Genomic DNA, 21289 nt, shown 5'->3' on the forward strand with positions numbered 1-21289 from the left:
TTCAAAAAGAGCATCCCCTGTGTGTGTGTGGTGTGTCGGTACGCTTGTGTCGACATGTTTGACGAGGAAGGCTATGTGGAAACAGAGCGGGAGCAAATGAATGAGGTGTCTCCGTCGACGGCGCCGACACCTGATTGGATGGATATGTGGAAGGTTTTAAATGATAATGTTAATTCCTTACATAAAAGGTTAGACAAAGCAGAAGCCTCAGGACAGTCAGGGTCTCAACCCGTGCCTGATCCTATGTCGCAGAGGCCGTCAGGCTCTCAGAAGCGCCCACTATCCCAAATTGTTGACACAGATACCGACATGGATTCTGACTCCAGTGTCGATTACGATGATGCAAAGTTACAGCCTAAATTGGCTAAAGCCATCCGATATATGATTATAGAAATTAAGGATGTGTTGCACATCACAGAGGAAACACCAGTCCCTGACAAGAGGGTTCATATGTACGGGGAAAAAAAGGCAAGTGGTGACCTTTCCCCCTTCACATGAGCTAAATGAGTTATGTGAAAAGGCTTGGGAATCTCCAGATAAAAAAACTGTAGATTTCCAAACAGACAGGTTACGCTGGGAATCCGTCCCTAGGGTGGACAAAGCTTTAACACGCTTATCCAAGAGGGTAGCCCTACCGTCACAGGATACGGCCACCCTCAAAGATGCTGCGGATAGAAAGCAGGAGGGTACCCTGAAGTCCATTTATACACATTCAGGTACCTTACTCAGGCCAGCGATAGCATCGGCCTGGGTATGTAGTGCTGTAGCAGCATGGACTGACACCTTGTCTGAGGAACTGGATACCTTAGACAAGGATACTATATTAATGACCCTGGGGCATATAAAAGATGCTGTCCTATATATGAGAGATGCTCAAAGAGACATTAGCCTACAGGGCTCTAGAATAAATGCAATGTCGATTTCTGCCAGAAGGGTCCCGTGGACTCGACAATGGACAGGTGATGCCGACTCAAAAAGGCACATGGAGGTTTTACCCTAGAAGGGTGAGGAATTGTTTGGGGAGGGTCTCTCGGACCTGGTCTCCACAGCTACTGCTGGAAAGTCAAATTTTTTGCCATATGTTTCCTCACAGCCTAAGAAAGCACCGTATTACCAAATGCAGTCCTTTCGATCACAAAGAGGCAAGAAAGTTCGAGGTGCGTCCTTTCTTGCCAGGGGCAGAGGAAGAAAACTGCACAACGCAGCTAGTTCCGAAGAACAGAAGTCCTCCCCGGCTTCCGCTAAATCCACCGCATGACGCTGGGGCTCCACAGGCGGAGCTAGGCCCGGTGGGGGCGCGTCTCCGAAACTTCAGCCACAAGTGGGTTCACTCCCAGTTGGATCCCTGGGCAATAGAAATTGTGTCTCAGGGATACAAGCTGGAATTCGAAGAGATGCCCCCTCACCGTTACCTAAAATCGGCCCTGCCAGCTTCCCCTTTAGAGAGGGAAATAGTGTTAGCGGCAATTCACATATTGTATCTTCAACAGGTGGTGGTCAAAGTTCCCCTCCTTCAACAAGGAAAGGGTTATTATTCGACCATGTTTGTAGTACCGAAACCGGACGGTTCGGTCAGACCCATATTGAATTTTAAATCCCTGAACATATACCTGAAAAGGTTCAAGTTCAAGATGGAATCGCTGAGAGCGGTCATTGCAAGCCTGGAAGAGGGGGATTTTATGGTGTCTCTGGACATAAAGGATGCATACCTTCATGTCCCCATTTATCCGCCTCATCAGGCGTACCTCAGATTTGTGGTACAGCATTGTCATTACCAATTTCAGACGTTGCCGTTTGGTCTCTCCACGGCACCGAGAATATTTACCAAGGTAATGGCAGAAATGATGGTACTCCTGCGGAAGCAAGGGGTCACAATTATCCCATAATTACGATCTCCTCATAAAAGCGAGGTCAAGAGAGCAGTTTCTGATCAGCGTAGCACGCTCTCTGGAGGTGTTAGGATCTAAATATCCCAAAGTCGCAGTTGATTCCTACGACTCGTCTCCCTTTCCTGGGCATTATTCTGGACACAGACCAGAGGAAAGTGTATCTCCCGAGGGAGAAGGCTCAGGAACTCATGACACTGGTCAGAGACCTGTTAAAACCAAAAAAGGTGTCGGTGCATCACTGCACACGAGTCCTGGGAAAGATGGTGGCATCATACGAGGCCATTCCATTCGGCAGGTTCCATGCGAGGACCTTTCAATGGGATCTCCTGGACAAATGGTCCGGATCACATCTTCAGATGCATCGGTTAATCACCCTATCCCCCAGGGCCAGGGTGTCTCTCCTGTGGTGACTGCAGAGTGCTCACCTTCTAGAGGGCCGCGGATTCGGCATTCAGGACTGGGTCCTGGTGACCACGGATGCAGGCCTCCGGGGGTGGGGGGCAGTCACACAGGGAAGAAATGTCCAAGGCTTGTGGTCAAGTCAGGAGACTTGCCTTCACATCAACATCCTGGAACTAAGGGCCATATACAACGCCCTACGTCAAGCGGAGTCCCTACTTCGCGACCAACCGGTTCTGATTCAGTCAGACAACATAACCGCAGTGGCTCATGTAAACCGCCAAGGCGGCACAAGGAGCAGAGTGGCGATGGCGGAAGCCACCAGGATTCTTCGCTGGGCGGAGACTCACGTAAGCGCACTGTCAGCAGTGTTCATCCCGGGAGTGGACAACTGGGAAGCAGACTTCCTCAGCAGACACGACCTACACCCGGGAGAGTGGGGACTTCATCAAGAAGTCTTCACACAGATTACAAGTCGGTGGGAACTGCCACAGATAGACATGATGGCGTCACGCCTCAACAAAAAGCTACAGAGCTATTGCGCCAGGTAAAGGGACCCTCAGGCGGTAGCTGTAGACGCCTTGGTGACACCGTGGGTGTTCCAGTCGGTCTATGTATTTCCTCCTCTTCCTCTCATACCCAAGGTACTGAGGATAATAAGAAAAAGAGGAGTAAGAACAATACTCATTGTTCCAGATTGGCCACGAAGGACTTGGTATCCAGATCTGCAAGAATTGCTCACAGAAGATCCGTGGCCTCTTCCTCTAAGACAGGACCTGTTGCAACAGGGACCCTGTCTCTTCCAAGACTTACCGCAGCTGAGTTTGACGGCATGGCGGTTGAACGCCGGATCCTAGCAGAAAAGGGTATTCCGGAGGAGGTCATTCCTACGCGGATAAAGGCTAGGAAGGACATGACAGCTAAACATTATCACCGGATATGGCGAAAATATGTTTCTTGGTGTGAGGCCAGCAAGGCTCCTACGGAGGAGTTTCAGCTGGGCCGGTTCCTTCACTTCCTCCAGTTGTGAGTGGATTTGGGCCTGAAGTTAGGCTCAATTAAGGTCCAGATTTCGGCCCTTTCCATTTTCTTTCAAAAGGAGTTGGCTTCTCTGCCAGAAGTTCAGACGTTTGTGAAGGGAGTGCTGCATATTCAGCCTAATTTTGTGCCTCCAGTGGCACCTTGGGATCTTAACGTGGTGTTAAGTTTCCTGAAATCGCACTGGTTTGAACCACTTAAAACAGTGGAGTTGAAATATCTCACGTGGAAGGTGGTCATGCTATTAGCCTTGGCTTCGGCTAAGCGCATGTCAGAATTAGCGGCTTTGTCTCATAAAAGCCCATATCTGGTTTTCCATATGGATAGAGCGGAATTGAGGACACGTCCACAATTTCTGCCAAAAGTGGTCTCATCCTTTCATATGAACCAACCTATTGTGGTGCCTGTGGCTACTCGTGATTTGGAGGATTCCGAGTTGCTAGATGTAGTCAGGGCTTTGAAAATTTATGTAGCCAGAACGGCTAGTGTCAGGAAAACGGAGTCACTGTTTGTCCTGTATGCATCTAACAAGCTTGGTGCTCCTGCTTCAAAGCAGACTATTGCTCGCTGGATCTGTAACACGATCCAGCAGGCTCATTCGGTGGCTGGATTGCCGCAGCCAAAATCAGTGAAAGCCCATTCCACTAGGAAGGTGGGCTCTTCTTGGGCGGCTGCCCGAGGGGTCTCGGCATTACAACTATGCCGAGCTGCTACTTGGTCAGGTTCAAACACGTTTGCAAGGTTCTACAAGTTTGATACCCTGGCTGAGGAGGACCTATCGTTTGCTCAATCGGTGCTGCAGAGTCATCCGCACTCTCCCGCCCGTTTGGGAGCTTTGGTATAATCCCCAAGTGCGGACTTCTTCTGCAATACTTGTATATAGTTATTGCTTAAATAAGGGTTATGTTATAGTTGCATCAGGCTTTATCTGATGCTCTGTTATTGTTCATACTGTTAACTGGGTAAAGTTATCACAAGTTATACGGTGTGATTGGTGTGACTGGTATGAGTCTTACCCTGGATTCCCAAAATCCTTTCCTTGTTCTGTCAGCTCTTCCGGGCACAGTTTCTCTAACTGAGGTCTGGAGGAGGGACATAGAGGGAGGAGCCAGAGCACACCAGAATACAAATTCTTTCTTAAAGTGCCCATGTCTCCTGCGGAGCCCGTCTATTCCCCATGGTCCTTACGGAGTCCCCAGCATCCACTACGGACTACGAGAAATAGATTTACCGGTAAGTAAAATCTTATTTTTAGCTTTGTCTTTGAGCAATGATTGCCTCTATGATTTAAAGGGAAACAAGTGTACTTGTAAGTTCTGAGGTCACACAATGCACTATAGACTATTTAGTGACACTTCAGGTGGCCATTTTGCTTGAATGTTTTCCCTTTGGCATCCTCAGATATAATCACAGGTCAGCTATGCCTGGTGGCTGAGCTTTTCATCTTGCCACTTCCAGTAATTCTGAAAAACCAATTATTTAGTTTATGTTGCTGTTCTCCAGGATAATTTGTTTTCTGCACATCCATAATGTTTATTTAATCTGGAATATATTATAAGCACACATCAGAAGAAGAAATGTTGCCTCAACAAAAACAAAGTGTCATTTTTTTCACAGATATTTTACCATGCCAACCATTTCTGTCTGTCATTTATATTCAGATACTTTACTGTAACAGCTGCTGGAGTCATTAAACTGAGCATAAGCACTATTCGTGTGATGGGGAGCTAAATGTTTCGTTAGCACAGCTGTAGTCAACCTGTGGCACACTTCATACACGCTGAAGAGCAAACAGGTTATCTACCTCAGTTGTAGCACTTGAGTCACATAGAGCAGTGGAATTACACAGATTCATAGAATTTGATTGGAGAACAGAAAACTGCAGGTCCATATGGATGACCCTTTCTTATGTGTGCTTGGATTTAGATTTTTTTGTAATACTAGCTATGCAAGTCGTCTTATCAATAGTAATAGCTTGGATTGAATGGTGGAACGAGTGACATACCGTCACTCAATCTTACAGTCTAACACACAGTATGACGGGATCAGTATGGTTTGCCGGTGCACGGGATCCCGGCGGCCGTAATACCGACGCCGGGATCCCGATGTTTGAGAAGCCGACGGGTGAGTAAGGGGTGTTTCCCCAACTCCCTAACTTTCCCTAGCCACAGCCTAACCCTAACCACCCCCCTTGTTGCCTACCACTAAATTCCCCCCCCCCCCCACCCCGTAGGTGCCTAAACCTAACCCTCCGAGGGGGGTGGCTAAACCTAACCCCTTCCTCCCCGCTGCTTAACCCTTACCTCCTGGGATGCAGCCTAACCGCTACCCTCCCGCAGCCTAACCTCCCTCCCTATCCCCCGCTGCTTACCTGACTTGCGGCACGGTCTGTCCTCATTCGGGATTCCGGCTGTTAGTATTCCGGCGCCGGGATGGTGTACCCATTCTGGATGACGATGGCGGCAGTCAGAACAGGATCGGTATTCTGACTGCCGGGATCCTGACTGCATCCCATTATGACACAGTTTCAGGCAGCTGACGAGTCACAATCTTTTAGCCATATATTAAATGCTTTACTGCACAGAATTGTTGGTCCCCCAAACATGAGTTAATTTAAAATGTTAAACCTGAAAACTAAGAGTTATACAAATATATAAGAAATATATATTATCATTCAAAGAGCCGTAGAGAGCTGGGCCGGGCCCAGGTACATTTCCGGGGCGCACACAGGCAAAACAGCCTCCCTGGCCCCAATGCAGCCCTGCACACAGCAGCGTGTACTGAGCTGGGGCGAGAGGCTGATGCTGCTTACAAGTAAGAGGTGGGTGGACCTGAGTAATTAGTATTCCCTCCCCCACCCACCTCTCTCCTAGGCAGCCCTATTCATTCATTACATATCTGTACAAGTTGTTCTAGACCTGTATGAAGTACGTAAGCATTGCTTTGTAAAATTATGAGGTTAGCTAGGAGCTTTCTCTGGTACTTTTTATTGTTGATGTTGATGGTGTTGTTGTTGCCCATACTAACCAATTAGCTTCTAGCTAGTATTTATCACGTACATTGTATAAAATGATAGGTAGAATTCGATTTGTTTTTATAGGCAACTTCTTTAGAATGTTTGTTACATTGCCTTGTCTGTCTTTGGGTGAAGCTCTCTCTCTGTACGGCATCTTAAGGGGATAAGAAGGGCAACAGTTGAGATGCTTCCTCAGGTAACAGAATGCAGGGTGGGCCCTTATGGGAGAACATGCTGTGCATGAGTAGAAATTGTTTTCTATTGAAGGAATGGTGATTCATGTTGACGTTATGACATGCAAAATGTCAAAAAGGAGAATGTGACATATTTTTCATTTCCTGAAAAATATCTTAGAACGTTGCTTATCTTACAAACCTATATCTACACAGCGTGAGCTGTGAGCTGTGGGGAGGTGTTATCAAACGCTGGGTGTTGCTGTTACTTCTGCTGTGTTTGAAGAAATCTGCTTACCGCAGATGAGAGCAACAATATGCAATCTTCTGTTATAGAGACACAGTAAATTACATCCCTATATTACTACTAAAGTACCATTAGTTTTTAATGTAAATTTGCAAACATTAAAAATTAATATGTTCACTGTCATTCAGCGTCACCACTGACAGTTTATCAATATAACTACTTCATGTGTATTAATATTTTATGTACAGCCGCATGATCATACGCTAAATCAATTCTAGAGCACATAAAAACATTTTGTGGCTTAATACCCAGTGATGACCTTGGTGTGTAAGATGACATTATTGGGCCTTTGATCAAGGGCATTCTAACCTCCGGTGACATCATATGAGTACAGGGAATACTTAGAGAAATTCAGTTTCAAATAGAGCAGAAAACAATGAATTTCACATATAAGTGTATGTACTTAGAATCACAGCATAACGTAGTGTATATACAGTCTGGCGATGAGTACTGTTTAAAACAGAATTAATAGTTACTATATTTGTATACAGTACCTGCAATCACTGTATGCTGAATCACTCACAATAGATTGTATGTATGTATGGTATGCACAGCCAGAGGTTCAGTTTTTTTTTTTGTTTGTTTTTTTTGTCGTATTACAGAACATTGTCATTCGAATGCTAGCTTTGACTAAGGTGAAGACTCCTCATAGATGAATGCTTTGAGCACATCTAAAATTCTGTTTGTCACTTAGAATGCCTGGCATCTAAAACCTCTGGCAGCGTGATTTTGTATCTCCAAGTGTATTACTGTATGTACAAATCTGGCTGTGCTGAAAACGTCATTCCACAGATGTTTAGGCATTTTTCTGCATACTACTTTTACCAGATCACTGTTCGGTAAAATCAGAATTGTATATTTCAGCTTGTTTGTTAGCATAATCTCTAAATGGAAAGGAAGGTAGAAAAAAATAAACTATGTCCCCCAATATCCAAACATCAGTGTGCCATAGTTGAAATTGCCCCCCTCCTCCTATTTGTACCTCTTTAATGTTGCCATTTATTTCTGTATTAGAATAAAACTAACACTGCCATAGTAATGCAGTAATAGGAGTGTATTGAGCATTCTGTACAAGTGGGCCCTAGAATCTATACATCTTTAAGCCATAGTTTATAAATCCAGTGTCCATTAATAATTGTGCACCAGAAGTCTCATACCGGACTCAAGGCCCCATTCAGACCTGATTGCTGCTGTGTGTTTTCGCACAGCGGGCAATTATTGATTGACTGCACATGCGTATACACTGCAATGCGCACGCGGGTCGCCAAACAACAATAGGCATTGCCAAACAGCAACAAGCTGGTGCAAAAATTTCGATCGCACAGCCAATCGCAAGCTGATTGACAAGAAGAGGCTGTTTGTGGGTGGTAACTGACCGTTTTTAGGGAATGTCAGGGAAAACGCAGGCGTTCCCAAGTGTTTTCTGGGAGGGTGTGTGATGTCAGCTCCGGACCCGATCAGCCTGTTCTTTTCGCACTGTAGGAGTAAGTCCTGGGCTGTGCACAGACTGCACACACTGGAAAAACAATTTGATGGTGAATTGCGAACGGATATGCAGCTGTCCGCTGACTGAGGGACATTTTCGCATGGCGTACACATGTGATCGCACACTTGCACTGGCGAATTTACACTCCCTTCGGGTGGAGACTATCTGATTGCAGGATAGCAAACTTAGCAGCACAGCGATCAGGCCGGAATTAGGCCCTCAGTGTTCTCACCAGGCTTTATTTGTTGGGTGTTTTGCCCAGCACAAATACCCTGCCGTCCGGAACTCACCCAGCACTCTCCCCTCCTGGCACAGTGATATCTGCTGCAGCCCATCAGTGAAGCATGACTTATTGGGGGTCATACCGAGTTGATCGCTAGCTGCCGTTGTTCGCTGTGTAGCGGTCAATGAAAAAAATGGCTAAGCTGCGCATGCATATGCACCGGAAAACGCACGTGAGTCGTACGGGTACAGTGTCCATTGTGGTTTTGTACTGGTTCTAGCGACGATTCCAATTGCACGGGTGGTCTTCAGTTTGCCGGCTGTCGGGATCCCGGCGCCGGAATCCCGACAGCCGGCATACCGACATTTTTTCTCCCTCTTGAGGGTCCACAACCCCCCTGGAGGGAGAATAAATAGCGTGGTGCGCGTAGCGAGTCTGCAAGGGGCTCATTTGCGCTCGCCACGCTGTTGGTATGCCGGCGGTCGGGCTCCCGGCGCTGGTATGCTGGTCGCCTGGAGCCCAGCCGCCGGCATAGCATACTACACCCCAATCGCACAGCCGGCCGCAAGGAGATTGACAGAAAGAGGGCGTTTCTGGGTGTCAACTGACCATTTTCAGGGAGTGCTTCGAAAAAAGCAGGTGTGGATAGAAAAAACACAGGCGTGGCTGGGCGTTCGCTGGGCGGGTGTGTGACGTCAAAAGCCATCCCTCCATCGTTAGAATAAACGCACACGAAGAGTAACTACAGGGCTGGTCTTGTTTTGCACAAAAAGATTTTGCAGGCGCTCTGCTGCACAAGCGTTCGCACTTCTGCAAAGCGAAAATACACTCTCCAGTGGGCGGCGACAATGCGTTTGCATGGCTGCTAAAAACTGCTAGCAAGCGATCAACTCGGAATGACCCCCATTGGCCGTACCACACTGCATCTCAGAGAATACCGGCCACCATCTCCACCCCTTTGCCCTCGCTGTCAGATGAGCCCCCATCAGATAGAGGACACCAGCCCAACAGTACTGTAAGTTAGATTACCTCCACCCGATTCGGTCTGCACCTCCCCCCCATCCCTTTTTGGTACGCATGCGCAGTAGAGAAGTCCCCGGTGACAAGCCCCCAGTGCACTGCCTGAGAGGAGGGTACCCGCACGAAGCCTGCACATGGTCCATCTCCTCTCTTAAAACACCCATGCTTGTACGGCACTATATTTTTTCTTATCGACAAATTTTGGATTAACATTTTTTTTATGCCATTCTACCTATTAGTTTGAGCTTACAGACAGTTAGAGGCAGGGCCGGTTCTAGACCATGTGGCGCCCAGGGCAAATGTTTCTGTTTGCGCGCCCCCATCCCCATTAAAAACAAGGGACAGTGCGCAACAGAGGTGTGCAGCTAACATATAGTGGGTGGCTTCATGGGGAAGGGGCGTGACCACAGAATATTACCAATTCACATTACACTGCACAGTAGTGTCCGTCAGTCACATTACACTACACAATAGTACCCCTTATATACAGTATGCCATGTTAGAGTCCCTTACACGCATTACACCACAGTAGAGCAGAGCCCCTTATACACATAACACCAGGTAGAGCCCCTAATACACATTGTGCCAGGTAGAGCCCCTTATACACATTTTGTCAGATAGAGCCCCTCATACACATTGTACCAGGTAGCCCCTTATACACATTGCACCAGGTAGAGCCTGTTATACACATTGTGCAAGGTAGAACCCTTTATATACATTGCACCAGATAGAGCCCCTTATACACACTGCGCCAGATAGAGACCTTTATACACATTGCGCCAGGTAGAGCCCCTTATACACATTACGCCAGGTAGAGCCTCTAAAGAGAGAATGAGAGGGAGTGTGTGTGTGTGTGTGTGTGTGTGTGTGTGTGTGTGTGTGTGTGTATAAGTCATCCACTGCCTGTGTCACTGACCAGCTCTCTGGACTCAGCAGTAGGTCCCCCAGCTTCTGACAAAGCAAGCCGCCGCCTCTTCTTCCTTGCTGTTCGTGGAGTCCTGCAGTCGCATCCTCTCACCAGAGTCAAAGCTGCGGGAAGCAGGGGGCTGGGAGGCGGTCAGTGCGCTGCGGGACGTAGATGGTGTGGGCAGTGGCAGGCCGCACAAAAATCATATCGCACTGCCGGGGTGACGGGCCACAGCACCCCGGGGCAACCCGCTCTGCTAGCCCACACCTAAAACCAACACTGGTTGTAGGGAAACTGTAATTATGCCAGTTTGGACTACTTTATATGTTAAATGTCTCTCAAATTCAATTAGCGATATTTTGCTAAAAAATAAAATTGTTTCGTATTGTAACCATTGGAGGCATTTGATTGCATTGGAGTGTGTGGATTATATTTTATTTTACATTAGCATACAATTAGTATTGTTTATTGTTAAGAAACTTTTTCATTGTATTGCTCTGTTAATGTCCTTGTTTTTCTTTTTCTGAAGAGAACCTTTCAACAAGCTCTTAGTACAAGGCCTCATCAAAGGACAGACTTTTAGGCTTTCCTCCTGTGGCAGATACTTGAAGAGGAATGAAGTGGATATTAGTGGTAAGCTAAATCATGTGTGGATGCTTTGGATGGACTATTTTACCAGAAACAAAAAAATGAACTTATATGTGTGTTTATCCAGGAGAAATAGAAATATATGAGACTCTTGGTTTTACGCGTGCAAACGGGCTTCCATGTCAGTTCAACCAGGCGTGTCCACCACCCATCTCAGATTTTTATGAAAATGTTTTCGTTAAGAGATGACGTAAAAAAAAAACTATTTCTGCCAAATATCTCGACTGTCTGACAATTCGTATATTAAATATTGATTTTTCAATTTATTACCGTAAATTATTTACTAATCGCGGCTTCTTTATCCAGTTTATTTGAAGTATCGCAGGTGTTTATTAAGGGATCACTACAAAATTTGCACCCCTAAGGTAACTCTTCCTCCCGAATCCAAAAATCCAAACCAAATCACTTTATCTGCTTTACGTTTCGAGAAACGGTAAAAACGCATGTTTTTCAAAAATACTTAAAAATGCTAGGTTCAATCAACATTAGATATCCCACATTTTTTTTAGGTGCTTAACAAAGGTATACATAACTACCACACAAAAAATTAGCATGGTACTCTGTTCGTAGTGGAGAAAAAAAATCATGAAGTTGACGTTCAATGACTGGTGTGGACAGATTCACTTGGATGACTGGGGCAGACGGGCTTCACACAGGTAACTAGTGGGGATAGGTTTCACATGGGTGACTGGTGTGGATGGGCCTCACATGGGTTAATGGTGTGGATGGTCTTCACACAGGTGACTGGTGTAGACGGACTTCACATGTGTGACTGGCATGGGCGGGCTTCATAGATTATGTTCAAAATCCCTGCAGTTGGGATCCTGACAATCAGAAGACTGGCATTGGATCCCAGAGGTAAGTACGGGGGCGGGGGTTAGGGTTAAGCACTAGGGGTAGGGTTAGGCTGCACTGCTGGGTGACGTTAGGTTTAGGATACGGGTAGAGGGAAGATTGTAGACATGCTTCACAGGAGTGACTGGTGTGCATGGGCTAGAGTCTTTGATGTTACGTGTGCGGATGGGCTTCACATGGGTGATGTGTAAGGATAAGCTTCCACACGTGACTGGTGTGGACAGATTTCACATGGGTGACTAGGGCACACTGTCTTCAAATAGGTGACTGGTGCAGACGGGCTTGATTAGCGTGACTGGCACAGATGGGCTAGGTTGGAGTGACTACTGCAGACAGACTAAATATGACTGATGCAGATTGGCTTTACACAGGTGACTGGTGTGGACAGGCTTTATACTGGTGACTGTGCGGCTTGGCTGGATTTACAGTAGGTGACTGGTGTGGATGGGCTAGAATTGGGTAACTAGTGTGGATGGTATTCCTGTTGACATAAAAGTAAATTTTGTTAATCCAGGGTCGTGCGGCGATCTAAATAACTCAGGAGGCGCTGTTTAGCACCAGAGCCAGATTTACACACAATATATGATCCAAAGCGTACATCTGGGCATTATACACATGTGCAGCAGTATAAACTCCTGGAAATTTGGTGCGTTTTGATCAGAGATGTGCAGATAAGATAAGGAGGTGAGGCACTGCCTCACCTGCCATAGACTTTTTGCTTCAGAGTTTTGGCTATAAAAATTATTAGAATAATGCAAAGAAGATATTTCAAACATATTCTTTGTATTTTTCATATACTTTATACAGTCAATACTCTGGCCTCACCTGCCTCACCCCACCGCACGTCACTGTGTTAATCTGTTCATGTCCTGACATCACAAAACCTCCCTAATATAGAGATATATTTAAACATATAATATTCCAGGTCAAAACAGAAAAATGTTGAAATGCAGTGCAACTAGGATAGCACCTTGCTAAAGCCATTACGACCACTGTATAGGGGAGCTATTAAGTATTGTGTCATCAAAAACATTTTAGAAATAATATTACGTAAGCATTTGACGTTCAAAGGAGTACAAGTGGCATAAGAATGAAATAATTTTGTGCTTTTATTGAATTTCATTTGGTCATTCTTTCTTTTGTAACTTTGGAAGATCCCCCAAAAGCAATGGTAAAGCAGGGATCTACCAAAAGTCAAATTTATAACCTTTTTATTGCCATGCATCACAAGAAAAAAACAGAAAGTTCTTGGCCCAGCACTCTAGTCCTTGAAGCATCAAAAAGTAAAATGTAGATTTTGCACTCCACTCATGAAGCTGCTTCACCCTGGAACCCAATGCTCGGTGGACCCACCTTAAGTGGATCATGTTGAAAGGTTTTTCACCATCATAGTGCACAATCTATGGGGATGGGGGATTAACAGTGACTATCTTGACCCCGGATTTCATGTTGCCAGTGTTAACATGCTATTTAGAGTATGTTAATTAGATCGACATTAGTTAATGTTTAAATGTTTTGATGCTATTATTTTAATGCTACATGTATAATGCTACATTCTTTAAATCTGCAGCGTCAAAACCTTACTGTTACATCAACAATTTGTTTACAAAACATCACATCTACACAGGGGCGTAACTAGAGAGGAGGAGGCCTGTGTGCGGGCTCAGTCAGGGCCCCCTCCTCTAAAGCCGGTGGCAGCGCTGTGAATCTGGGACCCTTGCGCTGTCTAGAGTCTAGAGCGCATGTGCAGATTTCTGTTTAAATGGTGCGGTGGCCATTTTCCCAGTGAATTTCCTACTGCACATGCGCAAAACACCGGGAAAATGGTGCAGCGCTATTTTTCCAGTGATTTCCGCAACACTGCTGCTTCACTGCGAGACACCAGAGGGTAAGTATTACAAATAATGGGTGTGCGATGTGGGCCCCCCTGTATCCCGGGGGCCCATGTGCGCTGCACACAGTGTATCCATTATAAATACGCCAGTGCATCTACAGATGTGCATAAAACCTAACATGTATTTGTTTACCCATCATAACAATTATCATGGTGTACAACACACATATTTACAGAATACGCAATGATACGCATGTGTGAAAGAACTACAAGTGAGGTTCCTACTTACAGTATAACCCCACCTTATCTCACATAATTATTTATTTCTCTTACATCCTAGAGCAGGCCTGGCCAACCTGTGGCTCTCCAGATGTAGTGAAACTACACATCCCAGCATGCCCTGCCACAGTTTTAGCATTCCCGAATAGCAAAACTGTGGCAAGGCATGATGGGACTTGTAGTTTCACAACAGCTGGAGAGCCACAGGTTGGCCAGGCCAGTCCTAGAGGATGCTGGGGACTCCGTAAGGACCATAGGGATAGACGGGCTCCGCAGGAGACATGGGCACTTTAAGAAAGACTTTAGATCTGGTGTGCACTTGCTCCTCCCTCTATGCCCCTCCTCCAGACCTCAGTTTGATAATGTGCCTAGTGGGTGCTTTTCAGGGAGCTCTCCTGAGCTTTCTGACAGAAAGTATATTTGTTAGGTTTTTTATTTTCAGGGAGCCTGCTGGCAACAGACTCCCTGCATCGAGGGACTGAGGGGAGAGAAGCAGACCTACTTCTGTGAGTTTCAAGTCTCTGCTTCTTAGGCTACTGGACACCATTAGCTCCAGAGGGAGTCAGAACACAGGTCTCACCCTGGAGTTCGTCCCGGAGCCGCGCCACCGTCCTCCTCACAAAGCCGGAAGATAGAAGCCGGGTGAGTATGAGAAGAAAAGTATTCAATATATGATTATTGTAATAAAAGATGTTTTGCATATCACTGATGACCCATCTGTCCCTGACACGAGGGTACACATGTTTAAGGGGAAGAAAGCTGAGATAACATTTCCCCCCTCTCATGAACCAAATGAATTGTGTGAAAAAGAGAGGGAATCTCCAGACAAGAAACTGCAGTTTCCCAAAAGAATTCTTATGGCGTATCCTTTCCCTGCTAGGGCCAGGATACGATGGGAATCCTCCCCTAGGGTGGATAAGGCGTTGACAACGTTTACCCAAAAGGTAGCGCTGACATACCAAGATACAGCTACCCTCAGAGATCCTGCAGAGAGCATGCAGAAAAGTACTTTGAAGTCCATTTACACACATTCTGATACACTACTCAGACCGGCGATTGTGTCGGCATGGGTTTATAGCGCTGTAGCAGCGTGGACAGATACCTTATCAGCGGAGATTGAAACCCTAGATAAGGATACCATGTTATTGACCCTAGGATATATAAAAGATGCTGTCTTATATATAAGACATGCTCAAAGAGACATTGGTCTACTGGGTTCTAGAGTCAACGCTATGTCGATTTCTGCTAGACGTGTCCTGTGGAACATGCAATGGACAGGTGATGCCGACTAAAAGAGGCATATGGAGGTTTTACCTTACAAGGGTGAGGAATTGTGTGGAGAAGGGCTCTCGGACCTGGTCTCCACAGCTATAGCTGGTAAATCTGATCTTTTGCCTTGTATTCCCTCACAGCCTAAGAAAGCACGACATTATCAAATGCAGTCCTTTTGGTCGCAGAAAAACAAGAAAGTACGAGGAGCGTCCTTTCTTACCAGAGGTAAGGGCGCAGGGCACAGCTAGTTTCCAGGAACAGAAGTCCTCCCCGGCCTCTACTAAATCCACCGCATGACGCTGGGGCTCCGCTAAGGGAGTCCGCCCCAGTGGGAGCACGTATTCGACTCTTCAGCCACATCTGAGTTCACTCACAGGGGGATCCCTGGGCAATAGAAATTGTTTCTCAGGGTTACAAGCTGGAATTTGAAGAGGTGCCTCCTCGCCGGTTTTCCTTATCGGCCCTACCGGCTTCTCCCCCAGAAAGGGAGATAATATTAAATACAATTCACACATTGTATCTCCAACAGGTGGTGCTCAAGGTTCCCCTCCTTCAACAGGGAAGGGGATATTACTCAACCTTGGCTGTAGTCCCGAAACCGGACGGTTCAGTCAGACCTATTTTAAAATTAAAATCTCTGGACCTAAACTTGAAAAGGTTCAAATTCAAGGTGGAATCGCTCAGAGCGATCTTTGCCAGCCTGGAAGGGGGGGATTTTATGGTGTATCTAGACATAAAGACTGCATACCTTCATGTTCCCATTTATCCACCCCATCAGGCGTACCTGAGAATTACGGTACAGTATTGTCATTACCGATTTCAGGGTAATTGGCGGAAATGATGGTGCTCCTACGCAAGCAAGGTGTCACAATTTTCCCATACTTGGACGATCTCCTAATAAGGCGAGATCAAAAGAGCAGTTGTTGAACAGCGTGTCACTTTCGCTGAAGGTGTCACAGCAACTCGGCTGGATTCTCAATCTCCCGAAGTCACAGTTGGTTCCTATGACTCGTCTGCCCTTCTTGGGTATGATTCTGAATACGGACCAGACATGGGTTTATCTTCCGATAGAGAAGGCCCAGGAACTAATGACTCTGGTAAAAAAAAACTATTAAAGCCAAAACAGGTGTCAGTGCATCACTGCACTCGGGTCCTGGGAAAGATGGTGGCATCTTACGGGGCCATTCCCTTCGGCAGGTTCCATGCAAGGACTTTCCAATGGGATCTACGGGACAAGTGGTCCGGATCACATCTACAGATGCATCAGTTAATCACCCTGTCCCCTAGGGCCAGGGTGTCTCTCCTATGGTGGCTGCAGAGTGCTCACCTTCTGCAGGGTCGCAGGTTCGCCATCCAGGACTGGATTCTGGTAGCCACAGACGCGAGCCTCCGAGGTGGGGGAGCAGTCACACAGGGAAGAAACTTCCAAGGTCTTTGGGTCAAGTCAAAAAACTTGTATTCAAATCAACATCCTGGAGCTGAGGGCCATATACAACGCCCTTCGGCAAGCGGAAGCATTGCTTCGCGACCTACCGGTTCTGATCCAGGCAGACAACATCACCGCAGCGGCTCAAGTAAACCGCCAAGGCGGCACAAGGAGCAGAGTGGAATTGGCAGAAGCCACCAGGATTCTCCGCTGGGCGGAAAATCATGTAAACGCATTTTCAGCAGTTCATTCCGGGAGTGGACAACTGAGAAGCAGACTTCCTCAGCAAACACGACCTGCATCCAAGAGAGGACTTCTTTAGGAAGCCTTCGCACAGATTGCAAGTCAGTGGGAACTGCCACAGATAGGCATGATGGCGTCCCGCCTCAACAAGAAGCTACAGAGGTATTGCACCAGGTCAAGAGACCCTCAGGCAGTAGCTGTAGATGCCCTAGTGACACCGTGGGTGTTCCAGTCGGTCTATGTATTTCCCCCTCTTCCTCTCATACCCATGGTGTTGAGAATAGTAAGAAAAAGAGGAGTGAGAACAATCCTCATTGTTCCAGATTGGCCACGAAGGACCTGGTATCCGGATCTGCAGGAAATGCTCACAGAAGATCCGTGGCCTCATCCTCTAAGACAGGACCTGTTGCAACAGGGGCCCTGTCTATTCCAAGACTTACCGTGGCTGCGTTGGACAGCATGGCGGTTGAACGCCGGATCCTAGCGGATAAGGGTATTCCGGATGAGGTCATTCCTACGCTAATAAAGGCTAGGCAGGACATGACATCTAAACATTGTCACCGTATATGGCGAAAATATGTTTCTTGGTGTGAGGCCAGGAATGCTCCTACGGAAGAATTCCATCTGGGCCGTTTCCTTCGCTTCCTGCAAACTGGAGTGAATTTCGGCCTAAAATTAGGATATATTAAGGGTCAGATTTCGGCCTTATCCATTTTCTTTCAAAAGGAATTGGCCTCTCTCCCTGAAGTACAAACTTTTGTGAAGGGAGTACTGCATATTCAGCCTCCTTTTGTACCTCCGGTGACTCCTTGGGACCTTAACGTGGTGTTAAGTTTCATTAAGTCACACTGGTTTGAACCACTTAAAACGGTGGAGTTGAAAAATCTCACTTGGAAGGTGGTCATGTTATTAGCCTTGGCTTCGGCTAGGCGAGTGTCGGAATTAGCGGCTTTATCACATAAAAGCCCCTATTGGGTTTTTCCATATGGATAGAGCGGAATTGCGGACCCGTCCTCAATTCCTGCCAAAAGTGGTTTTCATCCTTTCATATGTACTATTGTGGTGCCTGTGGCTACGCGTGACTTGGAGGATCCCGAGTCCCTTGATCTGGTCAGGGCTTTGAAAGTTTACGTGGCCAGATCGGCTACAGTCAGAAAAACAGAAGCTCTGTTTGTCATATATGCAACCAACAAGATTGGTGCCCCTGCTTCAAAGTAGACTATTGCTCGCTGGATCTGTAACACGATTCAGCAGGCGAATTCTACGGCGGAATTGCCGTTACCTAAATAGGTCAAGGCCCATTCCACTAGGACGGTGGGCTCTTCTTGGGCGGCTGCCAGAGGGGTCTCGGCGCTACAGCTGTGCCGAGCTACTACTTGGTCGGGTTCAAACTCCTTTGCAAAGTTCTATAAGTTTGGGACCCTGGCTGAGGAGGACCTCCTGTTTGCTCAATCGGTGCTGCAGAGTCATCCGCACTCTCCCGCCCATTTGGTAGCTTTGGTATAATCCCCATGGTCCTTACGGAGTTCCCAGCATCCTCTAGGACGTAAGAGAAAATAAGATTTTAAACCTACCGGTAAATCTTTTTCTCGTAGTCCGTAGAGGATGCTGGGCGCCCGTCCCAAGTGCGGACTACTTCTTCAAGACTTGTATATAGTTATTGCTTAAATAAGGGTTATGTTATAGTCTCATCGGTCTTGGACTGATGCTATGTCGTTTTCATACTGTTAACTGGATAGTATATCACAAGTTATACGGTGTGATTGGTGTGGCTGGTATGAGTCTTGCCCTTGTATTAACAAAAATCCTTTCCTCGTACTGTCCGTCTCCTCTGGGCACAGTTTCTCTGAGGTCTGGAGGAGGGGCATAGAGGGAGGAGCCAGTGCACACCAGATCTAAAGTCTTTCTTAAAGTGCCCATGTCTCCTGCGGAGCCCGTCTATCCCCATGGTCCTTACGGAGTCCCCAGCATCCTCTACGGACTACGAGAAAAAGATTTACCGGTAGGTTTAAAATCTTATTTTTTCTTGTAACATTGTACATTTTTTCTTCCCCAAAGGATCTGAATATATTCATGCTGAGACCGGGGAGAAACTCCAGGTAACGTGGGAGAAGATGAGCAAATCCAAACACAATGGAGTGGATCCGGAGGAAATGGTGGAGAAATATGGCATTGATACCACTCGTCTCTATCTTTTATTTGCAGCCCCCCCAGAGCAAGACATATTATGGGATGTAAAGAGTAAGTAGCTTCTCCTACCTTCCATCATAGAACATATTATGGGATGTAAAGTCAGTAGCTTCTCCTACCTTCCATCATAGAACATATTATGGGATGTAAAGAGTAAGTAGCTCCTCCTACCTTCCATCATAGAGCATATTATGGGATGTAAAGAGTAAGTAGCTCCTCCTACCTTCCATCATAGAACATATTATGGGATGTAAAGAGTCAGTAGCTTCTCCTTCCTTCTATCATAGAACATATTATGGGATGTAAATAGTAAGAAGCTCCTCCTACCTTCCATCATAGAGCATATTATGGGATGTAAAGAGTAAGTAGCTCCTCCTTCCATCATAGAGCATATTATGGGATGTAAAGAGTAAGTAGCTCCCCCTACCTTCCATCATAGAACATATTATGGGATGTAAATAGTAAGAAGCTCCTCCTACCTTCCATCATAGAGCATATTATGGGATGTAAAGAGTAAGTAGCTCCCCCTACCTTCCATCGTAGAACATATTATGGGATGTAACAGTTATCGTTATTTTTTTCTTCTAATCATTTCCCCTGTGGTCATGATGCACATAGCAGGGTGAGAGGCAGCTGGAGAGGTGCCTCCTGCTGACAATAGTACAGTTCATCAAGCAGGGGGCGAGGCCAAGCTATGGGCTTAAAAAGCCCATTGAAAATGTATATAAAAGCGGCACCAGTACAGGTGCCTGAATGACAGGGGCGTGCATTCACTCACATGAAAGCACGCCCCTGTCAGTCCAGGAGATGTGATTGGCCCAGCGGATCCAGTGCTGGATCCGCTGGGTAGCGAGCAAATGCGGTGGGACATGAGGGGTTTGTGACGGCGGGACCCGGCGGACATAGCGCGGCTGGCGGCTGGCCTGAATCCGGGTGGATCCAGTGCCTGCTAGCCATTTTGCAGAGTTCGGCAGCGGATACCTATTCATAAAGCATCTACAGGTAAAGAAATGACAAATATAAAAAAATGACAGCGTAAGTTATATGCTTGTGAAGACATGGCATGGGAAAAGGGCAGTTGGTTATAAAAAGCAAATATTTATGGACAAATTAATATTTCTTATTTTGAATTTAAAAAACAGTAGTTTCTGAGATGATAATAATGTACATTGATGATATTGATAATATTCAAGATTATGGTTTCGTTTCAATTTTCTATTCTCATATTTAATGAGATAAGGTGTTCTCAATATTAAAGGTGAGTAATATCACTGCTGATTATTTTTTTTTCTTTTTAAATTACTTTAGCAATTTACCTCAGAAAGTAGAATATATAACAAGGGATTAATGAGCATGGCTTTTATTTGAAAATGCCTTTGTAGAGTTCAAGGGTTTTCAGTTATTCCATTATTAATGACTCATGTAGTGCTTTCAGAAGCTCTACTTTATAACTGTGCTATTTACTAAGCGGTTTCAATTTTAAAACTGCACACGTAATGAAAAATATGCTCTAACTTCTAACCAGGGCCCTGGGGGCTGCTACGGGATTCGGGATGATTTCCAGATGGACGGGATGCCGGCGTCAGAATCCTGACAGCGGCATCCCGACCCTCTAAATCCCGACAGCCCAACCCCCCTTTCCAGGTAAAAATCCTAACCCTCCCCTGTTCCCCACCCTAACCTTCCTTTGGAGGTGCCTAACCCTCCCCGGGGTTCCTAACCCTCCCCTGTGGTGCGCAACCTTCCCTTTCTCGCTGCCTAACCCCTCCCTGCTTGGTGCCTAACCCCCATCCCCACCCCCCTTCCACTCTGGTACCTTTAGATGCCGGGCTTATGCCTTAGTTCGGGATTCCGGCGTCTGTATTTTGACTGTTGGGTTCTTATCCATTAGCATATTAACTGCGCAACCATTTGTCCCAGGATCTGTAGGCTCTATAAGACAGAACCAGCAAATCAGTTCATCACTACTAAATGATGGCTGAGTGGGATGTGTGAGTAGGAGGACCCATCTCAAGCTGCTTGCATTCATTTTAAAAGTCAGTATTAGTATTACAAGGCCACTATTCTTTTCAGCTCTTTGCTCT

General features: G+C 46.2%; 1 protein-coding gene across 5 annotated transcripts in view; it reads left to right on the forward strand.

Moving 5' to 3' along the window:
• LARS2 (leucyl-tRNA synthetase 2, mitochondrial) overlaps positions 1 to 21289 on the forward strand; it is a 706190-nt gene that overhangs the window by 555742 nt on the left and 129159 nt on the right. For all 5 annotated transcript variants that reach the window (XR_010177698.1, XM_063922423.1, XM_063922424.1 and 2 more), the window contains 2 exons: positions 10988 to 11091; positions 19074 to 19256. Coding sequence is in view for 4 of the 5 variants with exons in the window: in XM_063922423.1 (XP_063778493.1) it covers positions 10988 to 11091; positions 19074 to 19256 (287 nt within the window). In the remaining variant the exon portion in view is untranslated. The remainder of the gene's footprint in view (positions 1 to 10987; positions 11092 to 19073; positions 19257 to 21289) is intronic.

Source organism: Pseudophryne corroboree, chromosome 5 (assembly GCF_028390025.1).
Source record: "Pseudophryne corroboree isolate aPseCor3 chromosome 5, aPseCor3.hap2, whole genome shotgun sequence".
Classification (NCBI taxonomy): domain Eukaryota; kingdom Metazoa; phylum Chordata; class Amphibia; order Anura; family Myobatrachidae; genus Pseudophryne; species Pseudophryne corroboree.